Raw genomic sequence first — 17,972 nt, 5'->3', positions numbered from 1 at the left:
GCTTTTGGGCATTATTGTCTATAGTGTAGACAGAATTAAACAGTTTACAATCTCAAGACATCCGCACACAGTCTCATAAGGTCGCTGAGATGTCACACAAAAGTGCACTAACAGAAAACACAAATGCAAAAATCACACAATGGAAACAACCACATCAAATGACATGCTTGTCTACTGAGGTGCTGTGGTGCAGGTGCTTGGAGCAGCCAAAAAGGAAGAACGCACTTTTACCGTAACACTTCAGATTTTAAACGGTGAATAGTGTGTCCAAGTTACCACAGATGACGACTCTCTTGACTGATATATTCATGGCCTCTCCACAGGAAGTAACTGCTAATTTCATTGTTAACATCCGTTGTGCTTATTTACGTTGTGGTAGTGTTTCCGTTGTGAGGCTATTGCAAAATGTTGTCGCTTTTCCATTGTGTTGTGACTCTTGCATTCATTTTGGGACTTTTGAATGCATGTTGTGGCTTTTGCAGTTGCGTTGTCACTTTTACATTTTTGTTGTGGCTTTTGCATTGTAGATGATACTTTTGCGGTTATGTTATGAATTTGCATTCGTGTTTTCTGTTATTGCACTTGTGTGAGACGGCCTCGTAGGTCTCGGTTCATGACCCCAGTTGACCAGTGCACACCTGAGCAAACAGCCCCCCCACCAGGCGCAGAGCTCTGATCTGAGACGGGATCGACAGGCTCCCTCTCAGTTACAGCATGGCAGCAGGACCTGGCCTGAGTCCCAAGAGCCAGGACCTCTCAGAAACTGCTGCACATAGACAACACACTCATTGTGTGCGAATGTGATGAGAAGGCACGGTGGAAGTTTCCATGACATGGCCGTCTGCATAAGGTGCCCCTCTTTTCTCCAATAGATTTTCTCCAAGTCTTTCAGAATCATCTTTGATGCAGATCCTGACAAAGGACAGTTTGTATTTTCGGAGGATGATGAGAATTTGTATGATTCTCTGGAGTAAACATTAGAGGAGTCAGCGTGGGATTCCTGCTCACACTGGAATGACACTGGAAACCACAGCACATAGTTCTGCTGTTTTTTTCTGTGGCCATAACCATAAGATGATATTATTCAAGCTATGTCCTCCAATAGCATTCAAAGTATGTAGTTGTAAACACAAGATCACAAACAGCATTTACTGGTGTGGAAACCTAATGACCGCAGCCATGAATGCACGTTAATCTTTATTCAGTTTTAGTACACAGATAATGTTCAGCTGAGTGAAATCTCTGGTGTATGAATAAGATTTCCATTGAGTTAAAGATGAATTTGGAAAAGGGTAAATGGACGAATATGAACATGGAAAGCTGTAAATGCAAATAAACACTCAAAATAATCTCTGCCTCATCTGCAGCAGTGTGAGTGACGCTCTGAGGCTGCTCCTGGCCGGAATACTCTGGGGAAATGGAAGCCTGCTGCAGCTTCACGTTCTGCTCTGCAGAACAAATGCCTGATTGCAGATATTAGATATGGTTTGAGGAGCTGACAGTGTAATTGCTTCGGCTGATGAGGCGGGCTGGTGCAGGACTGGGAACGGCCTACAGACAGACCTCATTAGATGCTAAAACACCCAATGAGAGCAGTGCAGGAGGGATTTTGCTGCTGGGATTCCCACAAAGATCTCATTCAGCTGTAAACATGCATCTTGCTTTATCACTAAGAAATGATGCACAGTGACTCAACTGTCTATTCCCATAATTTAAATAAGCCGTTTACCAAGTTTTTTAGGGGCTGGTTTGCATTTCTTTTTAGTCAATAGGTCTTTACCTTTTTGTCGTTGATGTTGTCTAATGTTGCTGTGTCATGTGGGATGTGCCAAATGTTTGACATTACTCTTTGAAAAAAAACACCAGCTATTAAGATCTTGCCTTGTAGGAGTTATCTCACGACCAGTGCAGTGATCTTACAGCTTGAACTTTTGAGTTGAGTGTCAGCGCCATCTACTGGTAAAACAGAATAGAAACATCATCGAGAAGGCATCGAGATTAAAGTGTTTTTTCTAAATTTGTCCCCCTCATGTGTTCTGTTGTAATTTATCAAGATGCATTATCGTGCCTTACCAACACTGCCCTGCTGGTACCGCTGCTAAAAACTGATGTAGTAAATAAAACACATTAAGCAAATAACTGAGAACAAACTGAGCTGCAGTTAACTGAACATTTTGTCATTGATTAAAAAAATTATAACAATCACAGTCAAAGAATATACTCATCACACACCACACGTTCAATCAAAATGTATAATCTACTATGGTTTGTAAAGTCAAGTGATAACAGGCAAATCAAGTACAGAAGTATCAGTTATGTGAATGTACCTGGTGATATATATATATATACACAATACATGGGATGTAAACTAGGAGAAATAAATAGAATGTCATATTGAATGCATTTAGACATCGCTGCAAATAACTAATCATATTCTACTAAATGGAAAATTCACATCGGAAACTATTTGGGGAAATTATTCAGATTACAAACACGCTGCTATGGAGGCACCATGTCACATATCAGAACTTAATATTATGTAACAGCACCAAAATATAAGGGGGGGGGGGACTACAAAGAGCTATGTCCATAGAGTACTGGAGGAGTTGAAGTTAGCACAGATCATTAGCACCATACTGTATGTCCTGCTGTAAACCCAAAGTATTCTGCTATGTAGAAAAGAAAAAGAATCTTACACGTCACATGCTCTATGCATTGTGGTGCTATGGTTCACTAGTAGACTGCGAACGTGTTACTGTGCAGGTCGAGACTTCCTCATAAAAAACCTGCTTTAAATTTCTCACTAAGACTAAAAAACACTCTTTCTATCAATAAACTATAGTCACACATTGAATATAATAAACTCTAGACAATAGTTAATTTAGCTGCCATCATCTTTTACCTGATCTACAGTGTACTGGCCTCATGTTAGTGTCAGTATCCAATAAGACTGCCTCTGACCATGTCAACTCCACACAGCCTTTGGTTGGTCCAGCACAGTGTCTGAGATTTAAATGGCTGTATTTAGTGGAGTCAGACGTAGGCGTTACCACACGGATGAAACAGAATTTGGAATATGTCCGACATGAAGGTGTGGACTCCGGTCCTGTCGAGGGAGAGTTCACAGGCGGCTGGCTGTGAGACGATCAGGTGACAGGCTCCTTCTGCTGTTAAATGCCTAAAAAGGATAACGGTATTGTTTGCATTTACAGTTTAACAGTACATTAAAGCTTTTAGAAATGAAGTGGAGATTTTGAAGTACATACCCTGAAGGCCATTGATGTGCATGCAAGTTATTAAGTGGAAAATGATACATTTGAATTATACATTTTAGTATCTTTAAGCCCAATAAAACATGTAATACCGTGCCTAGCCTCCAGTGTGGTTTGTTGCACTCTCAATTATTATAGAGACTTACGAGACTGCGAGTTGGGCTGAGGGAGCGAGAGCGCACAGGGCTGGTGCTCCTGCTCTGGTTCTGGCTTCTACTCCACTGGAAAAAAACACACACATCATCATTAAATGTAAGAGCATCTCAATGTCGGCTACATGCTCTTACAAAATTCTACGGTGCACATTTCGGAAGCAGTATAAAGTCTTTACCGGAGCACCTCTTCTGGTCACTGCCTCGCCCTTCACTATGACGGAGTTTCCTTCCATCAAGGCTGGCCACACGTGGTACATCACCAGAGGAGCAGTGAACTCAGAGTCATAGCTTCGGCGGTACCTGCAGAGAGAGAGAGAGAGATGGCGGGGAAGACAGTGAAAAGAGTGAGAGAGCTTGGAGTGAGTGTGTGTGTGTGTGTGTGCGCGTGTGTGTGTGTGTGTGTGTGTGTGTGTGTGTTTGTGTGTGAGTGCTATGTTAATGCTGTGATTGCTGTGTGTGTATTAAGAGTGACATCTACTGGGAAAGACATCAAACGAAACAAGTGATACGCTGTAGTTCAAAAGGTGCCGTTGTAAACTGCTTGGCAATGTAACATAAGTTAAATCAAACAAACACAAATACTATGAAGCCCTGATGTAAGGTTAAGACACAGTGGAGTACAATGGACTGACCTAATGTCGCTGTAAAATTCTCCATCGCTGGCGAAGGCCAAGTCAAGCGGGGGGTCCAGAGTCTGCATGGCGAAGGCCACCCTGCACATCTCCCTGATCAATGGACTAATGAGGACAAAGTCCACTTCTGGCGGGAAGGAAATGCGTGGATTCACATTCATGGCGTTGATCACGCCCTGGGGAGAGGAAACAACCCAGTCAGACCCATTTGATTTAGTTATATGTCAGAGTTCAAATAGATTTCTTGATAACTCTTGAGGACAGAAGACAAATCAGAGACAACTTTAAACTTACATTGACGCTGTCCTGTACATCGTAGAGGTCCACGTTTCTGACAATGTAGTCCACGGCTGCGTCTTCCAGACTTTCTGGTCCAAAGTGTGAATGGGACAAGGTCTTTCTTACACGCTGCTTGAACTGCCGGAAAGCTAGTTTTGCTGTCTTGAAGGATTCCTAAGAGATAAAACACAAAGTATAAAGTAAAAACAATCAAACAGAACGCTCCATATTTTTTAACTCTTATTTTTCGGACCCTAAATTAATAACAACCGTACCACTACAGCAATGAAGATGATTTTCTGGACCATCTCTAAATCCGAGATGTAGCGTCGAAGTAGGCTCTGGGCCTCCAGACGCTCCACAGCATACAGGTCACTAAAGTGAGACACGTGGCGTGCGTGGCGGGAGGAGTTGGTGAGCTGGGCTCTGGTGGGTGACTCACTCCTCACGGGGCTGGAGGAGCGGCTGAGTCTGGGCAAAGGGCTCGGAGAACGACTTCTCACCAGCCTGAAGAGGAGGAAAAGGACGACACTGTTCTGTGTAGTGGTGACAGTGTGTGTAGCAATGAACAGTATCTGCATAATTGCACTGGGTGTATGTGAGTACCTCTCCTGTAGCACGGCCTTCTCCGTGCTCAGGTAGGATACTTCATCTCTCAGCAAGCGAATCTGACGATTATCACCTTCAAGAGCCTCCAGCTTCCTTTTGTAAATCTCCACCTGCTCGTGTGCGGATCGCAAACTGAAACACAGACACACACCACATCAGTATCACACATTGTCTCACAAATAACTGTATTGTTCTCGCATTAGAATGTATCACGCACTCTGATTTCAGTTGCAATATTTCATCTTCAGTGGCCAGCAGAGTAGTTGCTGATCGGCTCTTTGTCTCATCCAGGTCCTTGTGCGCATCAACCAGTCTGTAAAAACATGGAACATATATGTTATAGTGTTTTCATACACTCATACAAATTGTAAACTGTGCAAGGAAATTCATGAAACTGAAATTGTGGCTGGCTGCAGTTATTACAACAACTATTGCATTACCGTACTGCTGCAACTGTTAGTTAGTGTTACATGACATGCTGTCTGTACTGGTCAGACTTACTGTGCTCTGACAGAGACAAGCTGAAAGCGAGTGGAGAACAGCTGAGCCTCCATCTTCTGTATGTCATTGTCATGAGAGGCAGAGAGCTCCCTGATCCTCCTGTCCTTTTCCACTGAGTCCTGATAATTAAATAAACACGGTAAATATGACAACAGAATTCCACAATAAAAGAATAAATGTAATCTACTATTACAAAAAAATGGCTCAGAATTACACTAACTTAATATTATTTAATACATCTAATAATAAGACATTCTTTGATATGAGGCCTATATGAAGAGATAATGTCACCTGGATGAGCTGTAGACTGGTGTCATCAGAGAATGAGGGCTTCGATATCGAGAAGCAGGCACCAAGCCACGGCAGCAGGCGTGTTTTGAGAGTGTCCACTCCAGCGTAGTGTCCACCTGATTCACGAGGATGTGCTGTATTATTCATCAGAGTTATTATAACCTGGTTAATCTTGTATAAACAAACCTTACCCTCAACAGCTGTGAGGTTGAGGATAGTAAACAGTTGGCCCTGGATCTTGGCAGTTATTTCAATCAGCTCACAACATCTGTTCAGATTCTGGTCACAGGAAATGACCTGGAAGAAGAAAGATGACGAAAGTATGGTATTTAGTGTGAATAAAACTTTGCTGGGTGACATGTAGTGACAGGGAGGTGACTGTGTGACAAACCATGAAACATTAATTAAAAATAAATTTGTACCTCTACCAAGTTTGTTTGTTGGTTGGTTGGAATATTTGTTAGCAAAAATAACGGTTTTCTACGAAGTACTACCAGCTATTAAATATTAATTGATGGATCTTGATGTAAAAAGACATCAGGCACATTTAGAGGACTATTACGAAGTTCGTGAAATTTTGTGCAGCTTGAAAGATGTAAAGGGACTTGATTTAAGGATAAATATCTGTCTTGGCAGAGGTATGTGCTCTAGTGAGTGAGTTAATGGCAGTATCATTTATTCTTGTAGTAGGTATTTACCATTATTGCTACATATAAAGCTCATATGTAGAGCTCTATATACTGTATAGCTGTATATGTGTTATAAAAGAATAATAACACTGAGTCAGAGGTTATCCAACAGCAGCAAAAGGTGTCCTAGATTTTGTTGCAAGCATATTTGATTAATAATAGCAAATAATCTTCACATTTACCAGCAGATTAAACTGTACATATCAAATGAACATAAACAACTTCCGGTTTATGAGCGAGGCACGGTGGATTTCTACCGGAAGTAAACGGACGTGAACCATCCGAACAGCAAAGTCAAACATCTTTGGAATAGTCCCACCGTTCTCATGGCGACCGTCGTCCATAGCAACCAAACTCAAACGCCTGTAAATCAATGTCGCCTCAACAAGTGCATTCCTTCACTGTCGTTTAAAACAACTACGTGTATTTACAAAATAAACCGTTTCATATCACATATACTGCAAAAATAATAACAACAACAAAATAGAGAAACAACAGCCAGTTGAGAGGAGTAAACAAAGTCATTCATCATATTTACAGGAAGAGTTTAATACCAGATGCAGTTTTTTAACTCACACTCTGATTTCAAACGCATATAATATACACATACATACAAGTTTGGGTTTATAGTTATTGATATAACCCTGGAATATAACCAGAGACAGGCTGACTGACTAAGAGCTGTGGTCAGATTTAGGTCGATCGTTAGTTATTGATGAACTTACATGGTAATCTTTGTGCCAGCTCTCCAGCTTGTCCTGTAAGACGCTGAACGAGGAGGTGCTGGTCAGTCTCCTCAACGTGTCCGCCATGTCCGTCCAAACAGTCCTCAGAGGTTTAGAACGTCCCAGGACACAGCGGTACCTCTTCTTTGCCAATGGCAGCCTTCATCAAAGGAACGAGAGTAACAGTGTCCGTGGGCATAGATCACGGGAATCTCTGATGTCTTAGAAAGTTGCCAAGGTGAAATATTTCACCTCTCTCTCTCTCTCTCTCTCTCTCTCTCTCTCTCTCTCTCTCTCTCTCTCTCTCTCCGAATCTCTCCGAATCTCTCCGAATCTCTCTCCGAATCTCTCTCTCTCCGAATCTCTCAAGCACCGCCTTAAGTTGTGGTGACCAGACGAGGAGTTTGAGCAACCCAAACCAAAGAAAAGAAATACATGGTCTGTGTGCGTGTGTGTGTGCGTGCGTGTGTGTGTGTGTGTGAGTGTGTGTGTGTGTGTGTGTGTGTGTGTGTGTGTGTGTGTGTGTGTGTGTGTGTATGCGTGTGTGTGTCAGTGCTCTGCAGCTTCTGCTCTGAAATGTCACACTGTCAAACGACACCGAGGACCCGCACAGTAAACCTGAAGGACACTGATACTTTGTGATTCTGCTGCTGTGCTGCAATAAATCCGATTATCCTACTGCAGGTCACAGTGGACTGAGTTACACAAACAGGCAGTGTTGTCATATCATAACTAACTTTTATGAAACTATGATATCAGGCATGACGATCACAATGAATAATTAAAGTAAACGATTAATTAAATGTGTTGTGATTACTTTCATTGTTGTTATTGTGATTTGTATTATTATTATCATAGTATTATTAGCAGTAGCATAAGTAGTTAGAAAAACAACAACAATAATAATTCATGTGATATTATGATTATGGTTATTAAGATTATGATGGTTATTATTAAATTATTAATTATTATTATAAGTTCAAGAAGAAAGTGAAGTCTAAATAATACGTCTGTACAACTACATAGCATAGTATAGTATAGTAGCCATGATGCATGTATTTAATGAAAGAAGAGCCAGAGGTCGTTGCCCCACCCTCCTGATTGCTGAGTACTAAATTTCTTTATGAGTGTTTAATGTGAATGAATGTACAGGGAGTGTTGAGCTCCTTCTGCTTTGTCCAGTTTTGCAGATGGAAATTTTGAATGGACATGTTTTTCTATTTTAGGATCCTTCTGTCATTGGCCGCTTGAACTTGGAAGGAACCATCTTTTATTATGATGGCAGCGTCTTTTTCAACACGCACAGTTCCAATTAAACCACGATTAAAAACATATATTTTTCCTAGTTTGTTTTAACATAATCTTTTTGTGATATTTGGTTAATTTACGCTCATTCAATCATTCACACCACAGCCTGTTATTTAGTTTCACCTCGGCTGTGGAGAAGTGGTTTGTCCCCCGTCAGTGCGCTAGGAGGAGAGAGAGAGAGTCAACATGGCGTCCGAGCAGGTCCGTTATCTGCGATATTTCTTCTTATTCTGACGTTTTACGCTGTTTTTAGCTGAGATGTTCGTTAATGCGTTGTGCTGTAATGTCCCGAGTAACCTGATGTAAACAAATATAAATGTTTCAGTCTTTGTTTCGGGCCCTACGGTTGTGTCAGTGTAATGAACACTGGGCTCCGCTGTGTTATTGTGGGCAGCGTCAAATTAATGTGGTTTTATTTTAGCACCTTCAGACCTGCTGCCTGGCAAAGAGGTCAATTAGCAAATATAGAGACAAGAGTTACATTTTTAATAATAAGACGGGGACGTGTATTGGCATTTTACTGCTCAGAGGAGTTGAGTTTATTTTTAGTCATGGCCACAGACAGGGAGTCGCGGGGCATTTAACTGAGATACATTCCAACAAGAGACAGAGGAAATATTCACTAAGCTCGGGTTTGTTACGTGTATGGACCATTAGGACATTAATGTGTATATATATAAACCATTTTACTATGGGCCACATGGTTAACATATATCAAGATACATGTTTTCATATCAGTTAATATCAATAATTATCACGTTGCTATTTATTTTAAGTGAAAGACAGATTTTTTGCATCTGAGTGAAGGTCATGGTTTTAAACACAAAATGATTTACACGGACAAACCTGATGAGGATCAATTATGTGTTATTATACCTCTCACTTATGTACAATGCATTGGCAGTATTTAGACATATATTGAACCTTTTGTTATGTTGTACATGTATATTGTAATAATGATTGATGTTGTTTTATTGCCCAGCCCTACATTTGATCAATCTTCATAAGAAAAGCATGTTAACAGTCCACACATTTATAAAATACACAGGTTTTGAGGTGAATGGATCCAAGATTGTGGTTAGAATTAAGATTTTAATAGGTCTCTCTTTGTAGTGCATGTTATGGTGTTGTAAAAGTATATGTAAGGTTATTTTTAAGTGTCATAACTTAAAATGAATAACATTATGGAAATGGTATCACACAAAGTCTAGATTTAAGTGTTATAAGATTGATTTCTTTCCAACCAGGAGAGTTCCAACGGGCCGGTGAAGAAGTCCATGCGAGAAAAGGCCATAGAAAGACGTAACATCAACAAGGAACACAACAGTAACTTTAAAGCTGGCTATGTACCCATAGAAGAGGAGCGTCTTCATAAGACAGGGCTGAGAGGACGTAAGGGAAACATGGCCATTTGCATCATCGTCCTCCTCTTCCTCCTCGCCTTAATCAACCTCATTGTGAGTAATAAGAGCCAAAATTGGTTTAAAATTGATCCTCTTCGAGCAATCACTGTGTGGGTGCTAGAATCATGAACCCTGGTCTTACACTGTCCCTCAGATCACACTAGTCATATGGACTGTGATCCGTATTGGTCCGAATGGCTGCGACAGTATGGAGTTCCATGAGAGCGGCCTGCTGCGCTTCAAACAGAAGGCGGACATGGGCATCGTTCACCCGCTGCACAAGAGCACAGTAGGAGGCCGTAAGGACCAGGACCTGCTCATTGTCGGCAACAACAACCCGGTGAGACACAGAGCACATTTACAGTGACGACTAACCATTCAAACATTTCTACACTGCTTTTGCGTTACGTAGTTGAAGAACTCCTCTCTTTACTTCACTTCTGTCGTTCCAGGTTGTGTTCCAGCAAGGCACTTCTAAGCTCAGTGTAGAAAAGGACAAGACCTCGGTCGTCAGTGATGTTGGAATAACGTTCACGGACCCTCGCACACAGACCACGTACTTCAGTACGGACTTTGAAAACCATGAGTTCCATTTGCCCAAAGGAGTCAAAGTCCTCAGCGTTAAAAAGGCGTCCACAGAAAGGGTGTGTATGGTGCGAGTAACTGTCTGATAGTTGTAACAACAACATAGTTGATTAATTGTTTCAGTGTGGCGACACATACTTCTACTATTCACAGTGACTCATGAATCATAAAGTGCATTGAATAAATAGATCATAAAACAAAATGAAGGAAGTTTGGACCCTGTTAGAAATCAAGGTTTCAATATGACAACAGCTGAGCATACACAGCCCAGAAAATCCTGGAGTATCCTTATATCTTTGTATATGAACGCCCTTGAACGTCTCTGGTTGTTTCTGGTTTCAGATCACCAGCAGCGCATCATCTGACCTGAACATTAAAGGGGACAGCAAGGCTATCATCCGTGGTAATGAGGGGGTCAACATCATGGGCCGGACCGTGGAGTTCAAAGTGGGTGGAGGCATCGAGCTCAGAGCTGTAAGTATGGACATGTGTGTGATGTGAATTGCATAAACGCGGCGTAAAGCAGATGAAGATGAAGATGAGACCCAGAGGACACATGGATCATGGATTTATCTCTTTGCAGGAAAACAGCATCGTCCTCAATGGATCAGTCATGTTCAATACCACACGCATCCCTAACTCAGCAGGAGATGTGTATTTCGATCAGGATATGGAGAGGTACAAGCTGTGCATGTGTGCGGACGGGACTCTGTTCCGCGTGAAGGTGAAGTATCCCAACATGGGGTGCCAGACGTCAGATAACCCTTGTAGAAAAGCTCACTAGGCGGCCTGGCTGGAATCTGCGGAAGCTCACCGATCAAGTCAGATTACATATTTCGCAAACCAGGACTTTCTATAGGAAATTCATCATGACTTGCACATAACAATACTGTACCTCTGTGGTTCACCTGACAAATTCTGTATTGGGTATTTTTTTTGCAGAGCAGGAATGATAGAGATCAATACCACTTGGCCAAAGATATTAACGGAAATCCTGAAGTATTTTTTATTGTTCTGCATAGTTGCCAAATTTATTAAAACTTTAATATGCCATGAAAGCGCTTAACACTCCTACAAATAAAATCGTATTGTGGTTTACATTGCTAGTTGCAAATAAAATCTACGGTATTTATTTTTTGCCTTACCATCCAGTATTTAACACTAAGTTTGCAGTTTAAAAGCTAGATCTAGCTAAACCTAATGCTTTCTAATAAAACAGTCCTGCAGTAAATCCTCCTCCATGAATGCTTTAAAGTTCAGTTACTATTTAAAATGTTTCAGAGAGGTGTTGATTCTTTTTAGGATGTAGATTGTGGTGCTGTTGAACTGTTATTACTTAATACGAACGAGTGTTCCTGTTTTCTACACTGAATGATATAAATGGGATGGACAGAGTAGAGCTTGGTTCATATGGATTTTTGTGGCCGATACCAAAAAATGTCAATACCGATATATCCGCTGATCTATATATTTAAATAAATTTGTCAATGATTCCTTAGATGTCGTTACTTAACCAATGTGACAAAGAAATCTAATCAAGGCTTTTTGTCTTGTTTATTCTGTTTAAATGAAAGTTTTTATATATAATATATAATACCAATATGTCTGTTAAACAATTATATTGGCCGATTTTCATTGGCCAATTGATAAATGGACCGGATAAACGCTTTAGACAAAATATTAATCAACAGCACCACAAATTTCCACCTCCAAAATTACTAGAAAGCTGAATAAACACCTCACTAAAACTGAACATTATAATTTCCATGAAAGTAGAGTTACTGCAGGACTTGTATTAAACTACATTAGTTTTAGCTAAGTGTCAGTAGTAAACTACTAACCGAGGTTAAAAACCATGTGGAGGGATTATATGTGATTTTATTTGCTGTTCTTTGTTCCTGGCAGCTGTGTTTGATACTCTCTTTATTATTTTTGCGTGAGACACTAAGATTATATCAAGTTATATGCCCAGAATTGGGATGAACTGTAACATGAGTGATACATTTTAAAAGCCATCCAGTAATGCTAAACAGGCCTTTTTCTGCACATCTATGACTGTCCATCATGCAAGTGTCAATGGATTTACAAGGGATGATCTATGACATATATATGTATAGTATTCTAATTTTGTTGCAGAAGCTTTTTACCGTGAGGAAATACACTATTGAAAAACAGAAGAGTGTTTGCACTAAGTTATACTACAGATTAATGCATTTCTCTTTAAATGTTTCGTGTTCATGAATGTCAGATGAGTGGAAACAATCAGTAGCTTGTTTGATGCCTATATTGTGTTGTTTGAATTTTGTGCAATATACCATAAAAGATTTTATTTTGCCTTGGATTGTCTGTTTCATAACAGTAGTGATGTTAAGAACATTTGTTATTGATTTCATGAAGTAGTTGTTCTCAGAGCATTGCAGACCTGGTGCCTGTTTGGAAAGAATTGAGTAATTTTGAACCACAATGTGGAAAAATATGTCCCACATCTCAATGCTGTGTTTGTTTCAATAAAGCAACTTGTTGCTATGTGAAACCTGTTGTCATTGGCCTTAGTAACCATAAAACAGTACAGTGCCTCAATATGCTGTTTTATTATCTTATAGCACGTGTAAAGCCAGGGCAGGGCTCTCTTCGTCATAAATCTTCAGGATCGGTTGTCTATCATAACTTATAGCGGAAACCAATGACAGTAAGACATTAACTACACATGTAAATGATTGAATAAATCACAGAGTGGTGTCTTCGGGCAGCAGCTTGTTAAGCTACACGCAGCAAAATATGCGTTCAGACTTTGATCAGAAACTGGTGGAGACGGTCCAAGTTAATACACTGACAGCAGCCTGGGTTTAAGAAGAGGCACAAGGTTTCCTGTCAGCTCGGAGAAGAGTGGACACACGGGTGAGTCGGATGTTTGTTGACTGTAATATTGTACAATTTTTAAGTTGAGCATTTAATGATTTTTAAACGATTAAAGGTATAAACTTTAATGTTATGTAACACATGTTAATGGGAAACTGTCTTTATTATGTTTTTGTCAATTCTCTTCTTTGACATTAATGATCAATGTGTACTTCTGGGTCCGGCAGCGATGGCAGTGGTACAGGTGCCTTTCTTGGTTGCTGTGCTGCTCCTCGTCTCCCCTGGCCTCCAATGCTCCTCTCCCTCGGCGGCCTGTCCCGAGTCGTGCACCTGTCAGAGAGCTGCCCTGCTGAACTGCTCGTCCTCTGGCCTCTCCTCGGTGCCGCAGCACATCCAAGATTCTGTCACTGGGCTGGACTTGTCTCAAAATCGCCTCGATACTGTTACACTCCACCGGCCATATCGTAACCTCAGGAATGTATGGCTGGAAAACAACACTATCACACGCTTGTCTCTCTGCATAGACACAAACCTGGGAACCCAATCTGTCAGAGGTAGACATTCAGGAGGATTGGGACTCTCGAGCAGACGCAGATGTGTGTCTTGGGCCCCCGCCCTGCAGCTGCTATCTATTGAGAGGAATCAGCTGATGCAACTCCCAGAGGGTGAGTCTAATACAGTCATACACCCATATTTAAACCACTGTCACAGAACATGAACAGCATAATAACCACTGCTCCCAGTCTGCAGAGCAAATGTATGACTATCCAAACCTATACACTGTAGGTGAGCCAACATATCACGATATATCATTTTCATACATACCGTACATACATTTACATATCAGTTGTTAAGCACATAAACAGTTGATCTACCCGTGTGGATGTATTTAGACAATTTCCTAAAGTTAATGTAGCTAAAGAACGTGAGTATTTCTAAAAAGAAAACAACCTGAAATATCAAAACTGAAGTTTCCTTAGAAAGACTCCTGCCAGTGTTACACTGTTGCACAGTATAACTGGATCATTATGACTAATGTGCATTCGTTTTAGAGGTGGGGCAAATTGTGATTGTTTTATGGGGTAGCTTCCTCTACATCTAAACTTCGTATTGATAAGCTGATGATATTTTGCATACAAAAACTAAGTTTGTAACTATTGCTATTATCAGATGTAGCTATGATAAAACTACAATCTTTACATCAGAAATTTAGTGTAAGTTTTTAAGTTATAAAATTATATTCTCAGCTTTGGTAGATGTACATGTACTTAGTTTCTTTCCGCTGTTGTCAACACATTTGTATTAATATGAAGAAAGTAATATTCCTACATATTATAAGTATGCATATACATATATAATCTCAAAAATGCATTAGCAATAAACATAAATAGATGAATTAATGAAAAAAATACATACACAAGATTGTGTATGATAGTGCTCACAACGTGGTGTATTAACTTATTCATGACTTGTAGACCTCACCCAGTGTGATCTAAGGATAAACAGTTGTATTAAATGTTTATTTTCTGAGTGTGTGTCCATTATATACATTTACTGAAGTCTCTCTAATGTAACATAAAGGTAGACAAGAGTGACACACACACTTGATGTATGAGCTTTTTAGATTCAGATTCAGTGTTGTCTGACTAAAATTTCAGAGCAGGAAGAGTTAAACAATCAACTTTTTACAAACAAATCAAAGTTTAAAGATAAATTGATTAATTTAACTTCATGTAGCAGAACGTTTATTGTGTTCTTACCTATTCCATTATCATTCTCCGACCAATGGGTCCGGACCCCAAGTTGTTTATCACTGGCCCATAAGATCTGATCACATAAATTACACATGAATGTCCCTTTTTTTTTTTACATTTCTCTTTGCGGGTCATAAAAAACAGGGCCTCTGATAGTGAAGTTGCACAACGTTCATAATGTACAACTTATATTGTCCTGTGGAATTTCATTGAGGAATGTCCATGACAAAGACCTGAACTATAGATTTACCTCACAATCACACTGTCAACAAAGCTCTGGTTAAAATATTAGTGTGCATGGGCTTAGGTCTAATAATGTGTTCATTATGGAAGACTAAATGTGTGAGCTGTGTGCATTGCTGTTACTGTTCATTTTATTTTCACTTTAAAACAAACCCTCTTGTTGATATCCCTTATCTTTGGTACTGCGCTTTACTCAGAAATGATTAAACCTCCCAAGATAATGACACCGTACAGCTGTCAGCCAGTCACAGCTTTTATTGACATTCCAGTGGCTCAACGAAAGGGGTAAACATCCAATGCAACATTTAAGTTTTCCCCTGCATCATGTCACTTCACAGCATTCCTTCTGCTTGGTTCAACAGCAGAGTGTGTTGCAAAGAAACATATCCACTATGGTTGTTTTAAAGGCATGTGTGGACAGCCCATTTACTTAGCAAGAGCTATGTTGACAGTCATAGACTTCTCTCCTGTTTGGTAGTCAGCTCACAGAACCCTCAGTGCCTCTCTAATGAAGCCCCGACTCACAGCGGCTGACTCCAGCCCGGAAGACTAACAGGGATTGTCTCAGGCGAATGAAAAGGATAAGACAGAATGAGCTCCTTGCAAAATATTCTCAGCCGAAGAGTAAAAGTGTTTAGACAGAAAATAAGCCAGACAAGTTTGGATTCATATTGATTTGGGAATTTTACACTATTCGTTATCAAGACCACACATGGAGGCCCTAATCTCAGCATTTAATCACTTTGGAAATGTAAACAAATCAATATTATACATCAAAATATAGTTTGCATCTTGCAAATCACATTGACAAATGTTGAGCAACACAGGACTGAGAGAACAAGAGATAAAGAGACCTGTTATCACTGAAAACCTGTAACACAAGGTAAATTTCTCCCTTCAGGAGCCGCCCCTTCTTGGTCATTGTTGTTGAAGACATATTACAGCCCTTATTTTCTGTCATCCAGGGCTGGAACGTAGTGCATCCTTATGGGTTCTGCAGCTCTCCTTCAACAGGATCTCAACTCTACAACCAGGAGAACTTAGACATCTTCGACAGCTAAAAGAGCTCCACCTAAAACATAACCTCATCACGAATCTCCATCCACAGATGTTCCAGGATTTAGCCCAGCTCAGAGTAAGATGGAAGTTTACTGTTTTTAAGTTCAGGAATAATATATAGCATATTTTTATTTTTCCATAATTTGATATTGTTCCGTCATAATCCATCTTGCAAAAATGAACAGAATATTCAGTTCTTCTAACCATGACGTGATGTCCAATTGGTACATTTTTGGGAAAGTATTTTCTATTTAAAAGACTATGTATCTTAAATCTATTAATGCAGAAGCAATCAAATTTTGTCTCATCGGCCATATTTCCATGTTTTTCTCTTCCTCAAAGGTCCTTGATCTGAGCTTCAACATGTTGACCAACCTCCATCCTTCGATGTACCTCTCCCTGCGTAACATTGGGTCAGATGTTAGGCTGGATGGGAACAGGTGGCAGTGTGACTGCGGCATGCGCAGTCTAAGAAGGCGTATGGCCTATGACAGCAACAGAGGCCTGCAGACCTGGGGCATGGTGTGTGCTTTCCCATCTGTCCACTCAGGCAAGGACCTGCTACAGTTGGAGGAGGATGACCTAAACTGTTTTGGTACTGAAAACAGTCCAGAGCTCCATCGAGATGTGACGGTCTACAGCGGCTCTGAGATATTTCTGTCTTGCTCTAAACAAGGTAACGAAGTCAAAAGTATAAAATAGCATATGTAATAGCTTACATATATAATAATGAAGGTAAACCTGACTACAGGTTAATGCTGTCTTTTCTGTAGATTCCTCGTGGTTGACGCCCAGTGGTCAAGAATCTGTGAGCAGACCTCAGGCTTCTCTGCTCATCGGTGACGTCACTGACAAAGACACAGGACTATATGTGTGTATGACTGAAGACCATGAGGTTGTTTCTGTTTTTAACCTTCAAATCAGTAGAGTAGAATATACAAGAAGAAAAACAAGAAGTTTGCGCAGAAATAGCCGACAAGTTATCCCCCAAATCCCCACAAACAGGATAGGTCAAGAAAGGAATCAGAGGGCTACACAGTCTGACCTGGCTCTGGCAGTGTGTCTGTCAGTTTTCATAACGTTTCTGATAGCCTTTATCCTTGGGTTCTTAGCAAGACCTTTTATTGATGTTTTTTGCAAAGAGGTCACTAACAAGAGAAGCCCATCTGCAACCAACTCTGTCTCATCTGCAGAACAAAGACAATATGAGAATGAAGCCTACTCCGAAAGTGAGGAACCAGAAGAGATCGTAACTTACAGAGAAAGGAGAGTCACATTTAGGACCGTCAACATTGGAGAAGATATTAATGTAGAATATTATGATACCGTAGCCAGTGGTAATCAGCAAAGCGTAGAAGCAGCAAAGACTGAGGAGGATGAGCACACAGCTGGAGACTCAGGAAGTGAAAACGGATCACAACAGATAAATCCAGAAAATAACCAGCAAGATGCAAGAGACATCTCAGGCACCACTAATACAAGACGCAAACACAAAGTGCAGTTTGACAACATCCCTGACTCTGAAAAGCTAGAGGAGAGAAGTTTGTCTTCATGCTCAGATTCTTCACTATCTGACCGAGAATTAAAAAAGGATCGAATGAACAAGAG

General features: G+C 40.4%; 2 protein-coding genes across 2 annotated transcripts; one reads left to right on the top strand and one right to left on the bottom strand.

Moving 5' to 3' along the window:
* Positions 1–2,156: 2,156 nt before the first annotated feature.
* spata18 (spermatogenesis associated 18) lies at positions 2,157–7,410 on the bottom strand. The gene is made up of 12 exons (XM_053430935.1): positions 7,154–7,410; positions 5,931–6,036; positions 5,740–5,855; positions 5,449–5,567; positions 5,165–5,260; positions 4,945–5,079; positions 4,614–4,845; positions 4,354–4,512; positions 4,060–4,235; positions 3,604–3,727; positions 3,419–3,493; positions 2,157–3,178 (listed from the first exon to the last, which is right to left on the bottom strand). The coding sequence occupies exons 1-12, from the start codon at positions 7,238–7,240 to the stop codon at positions 3,122–3,124; spliced, it is 1,482 nt and encodes a 493-aa protein (XP_053286910.1). The 5' UTR covers positions 7,241–7,410; the 3' UTR covers positions 2,157–3,121.
* A 1,200-nt stretch (positions 7,411–8,610) lies between these two features.
* sgcb (sarcoglycan, beta (dystrophin-associated glycoprotein)) lies at positions 8,611–12,982 on the top strand. The gene is made up of 6 exons (XM_053430174.1): positions 8,611–8,662; positions 9,709–9,918; positions 10,019–10,204; positions 10,317–10,508; positions 10,792–10,923; positions 11,033–12,982. The coding sequence occupies exons 1-6, from the start codon at positions 8,648–8,650 to the stop codon at positions 11,231–11,233; spliced, it is 936 nt and encodes a 311-aa protein (XP_053286149.1). The 5' UTR covers positions 8,611–8,647; the 3' UTR covers positions 11,234–12,982.
* Positions 12,983–17,972: the final 4,990 nt, after the last annotated feature.

Source organism: Pleuronectes platessa, chromosome 9 (assembly GCF_947347685.1).
Source record: "Pleuronectes platessa chromosome 9, fPlePla1.1, whole genome shotgun sequence".
In the NCBI taxonomy this organism is placed as follows: domain Eukaryota; kingdom Metazoa; phylum Chordata; class Actinopteri; order Pleuronectiformes; family Pleuronectidae; genus Pleuronectes; species Pleuronectes platessa.
This window is presented reverse-complemented; position numbering and strand designations above follow the sequence as displayed.

Coding starts and splice junctions, on each gene's coding strand:
- spata18 (XM_053430935.1), bottom strand. CDS start 7,240: ATGGCGGACACGTTGAGGAGACTGACCAGCACCTCCTCGTTCAGCGTC. Junction 6,037..7,153: donor GCTGGCACAAAGATTACCAT/GTAAGTTCATCA, acceptor TTCTTCTTCCAG/GTCATTTCCTGTGACCAGAA. Junction 3,179..3,418: donor TCAGCCCAACTCGCAGTCTC/GTAAGTCTCTAT, acceptor TATCCTTTTTAG/GCATTTAACAGCAGAAGGAG.
- sgcb (XM_053430174.1), top strand. Junction 10,509..10,791: donor AAAAGGCGTCCACAGAAAGG/GTGTGTATGGTG, acceptor TTCTGGTTTCAG/ATCACCAGCAGCGCATCATC. Junction 10,924..11,032: donor GAGGCATCGAGCTCAGAGCT/GTAAGTATGGAC, acceptor ATCTCTTTGCAG/GAAAACAGCATCGTCCTCAA.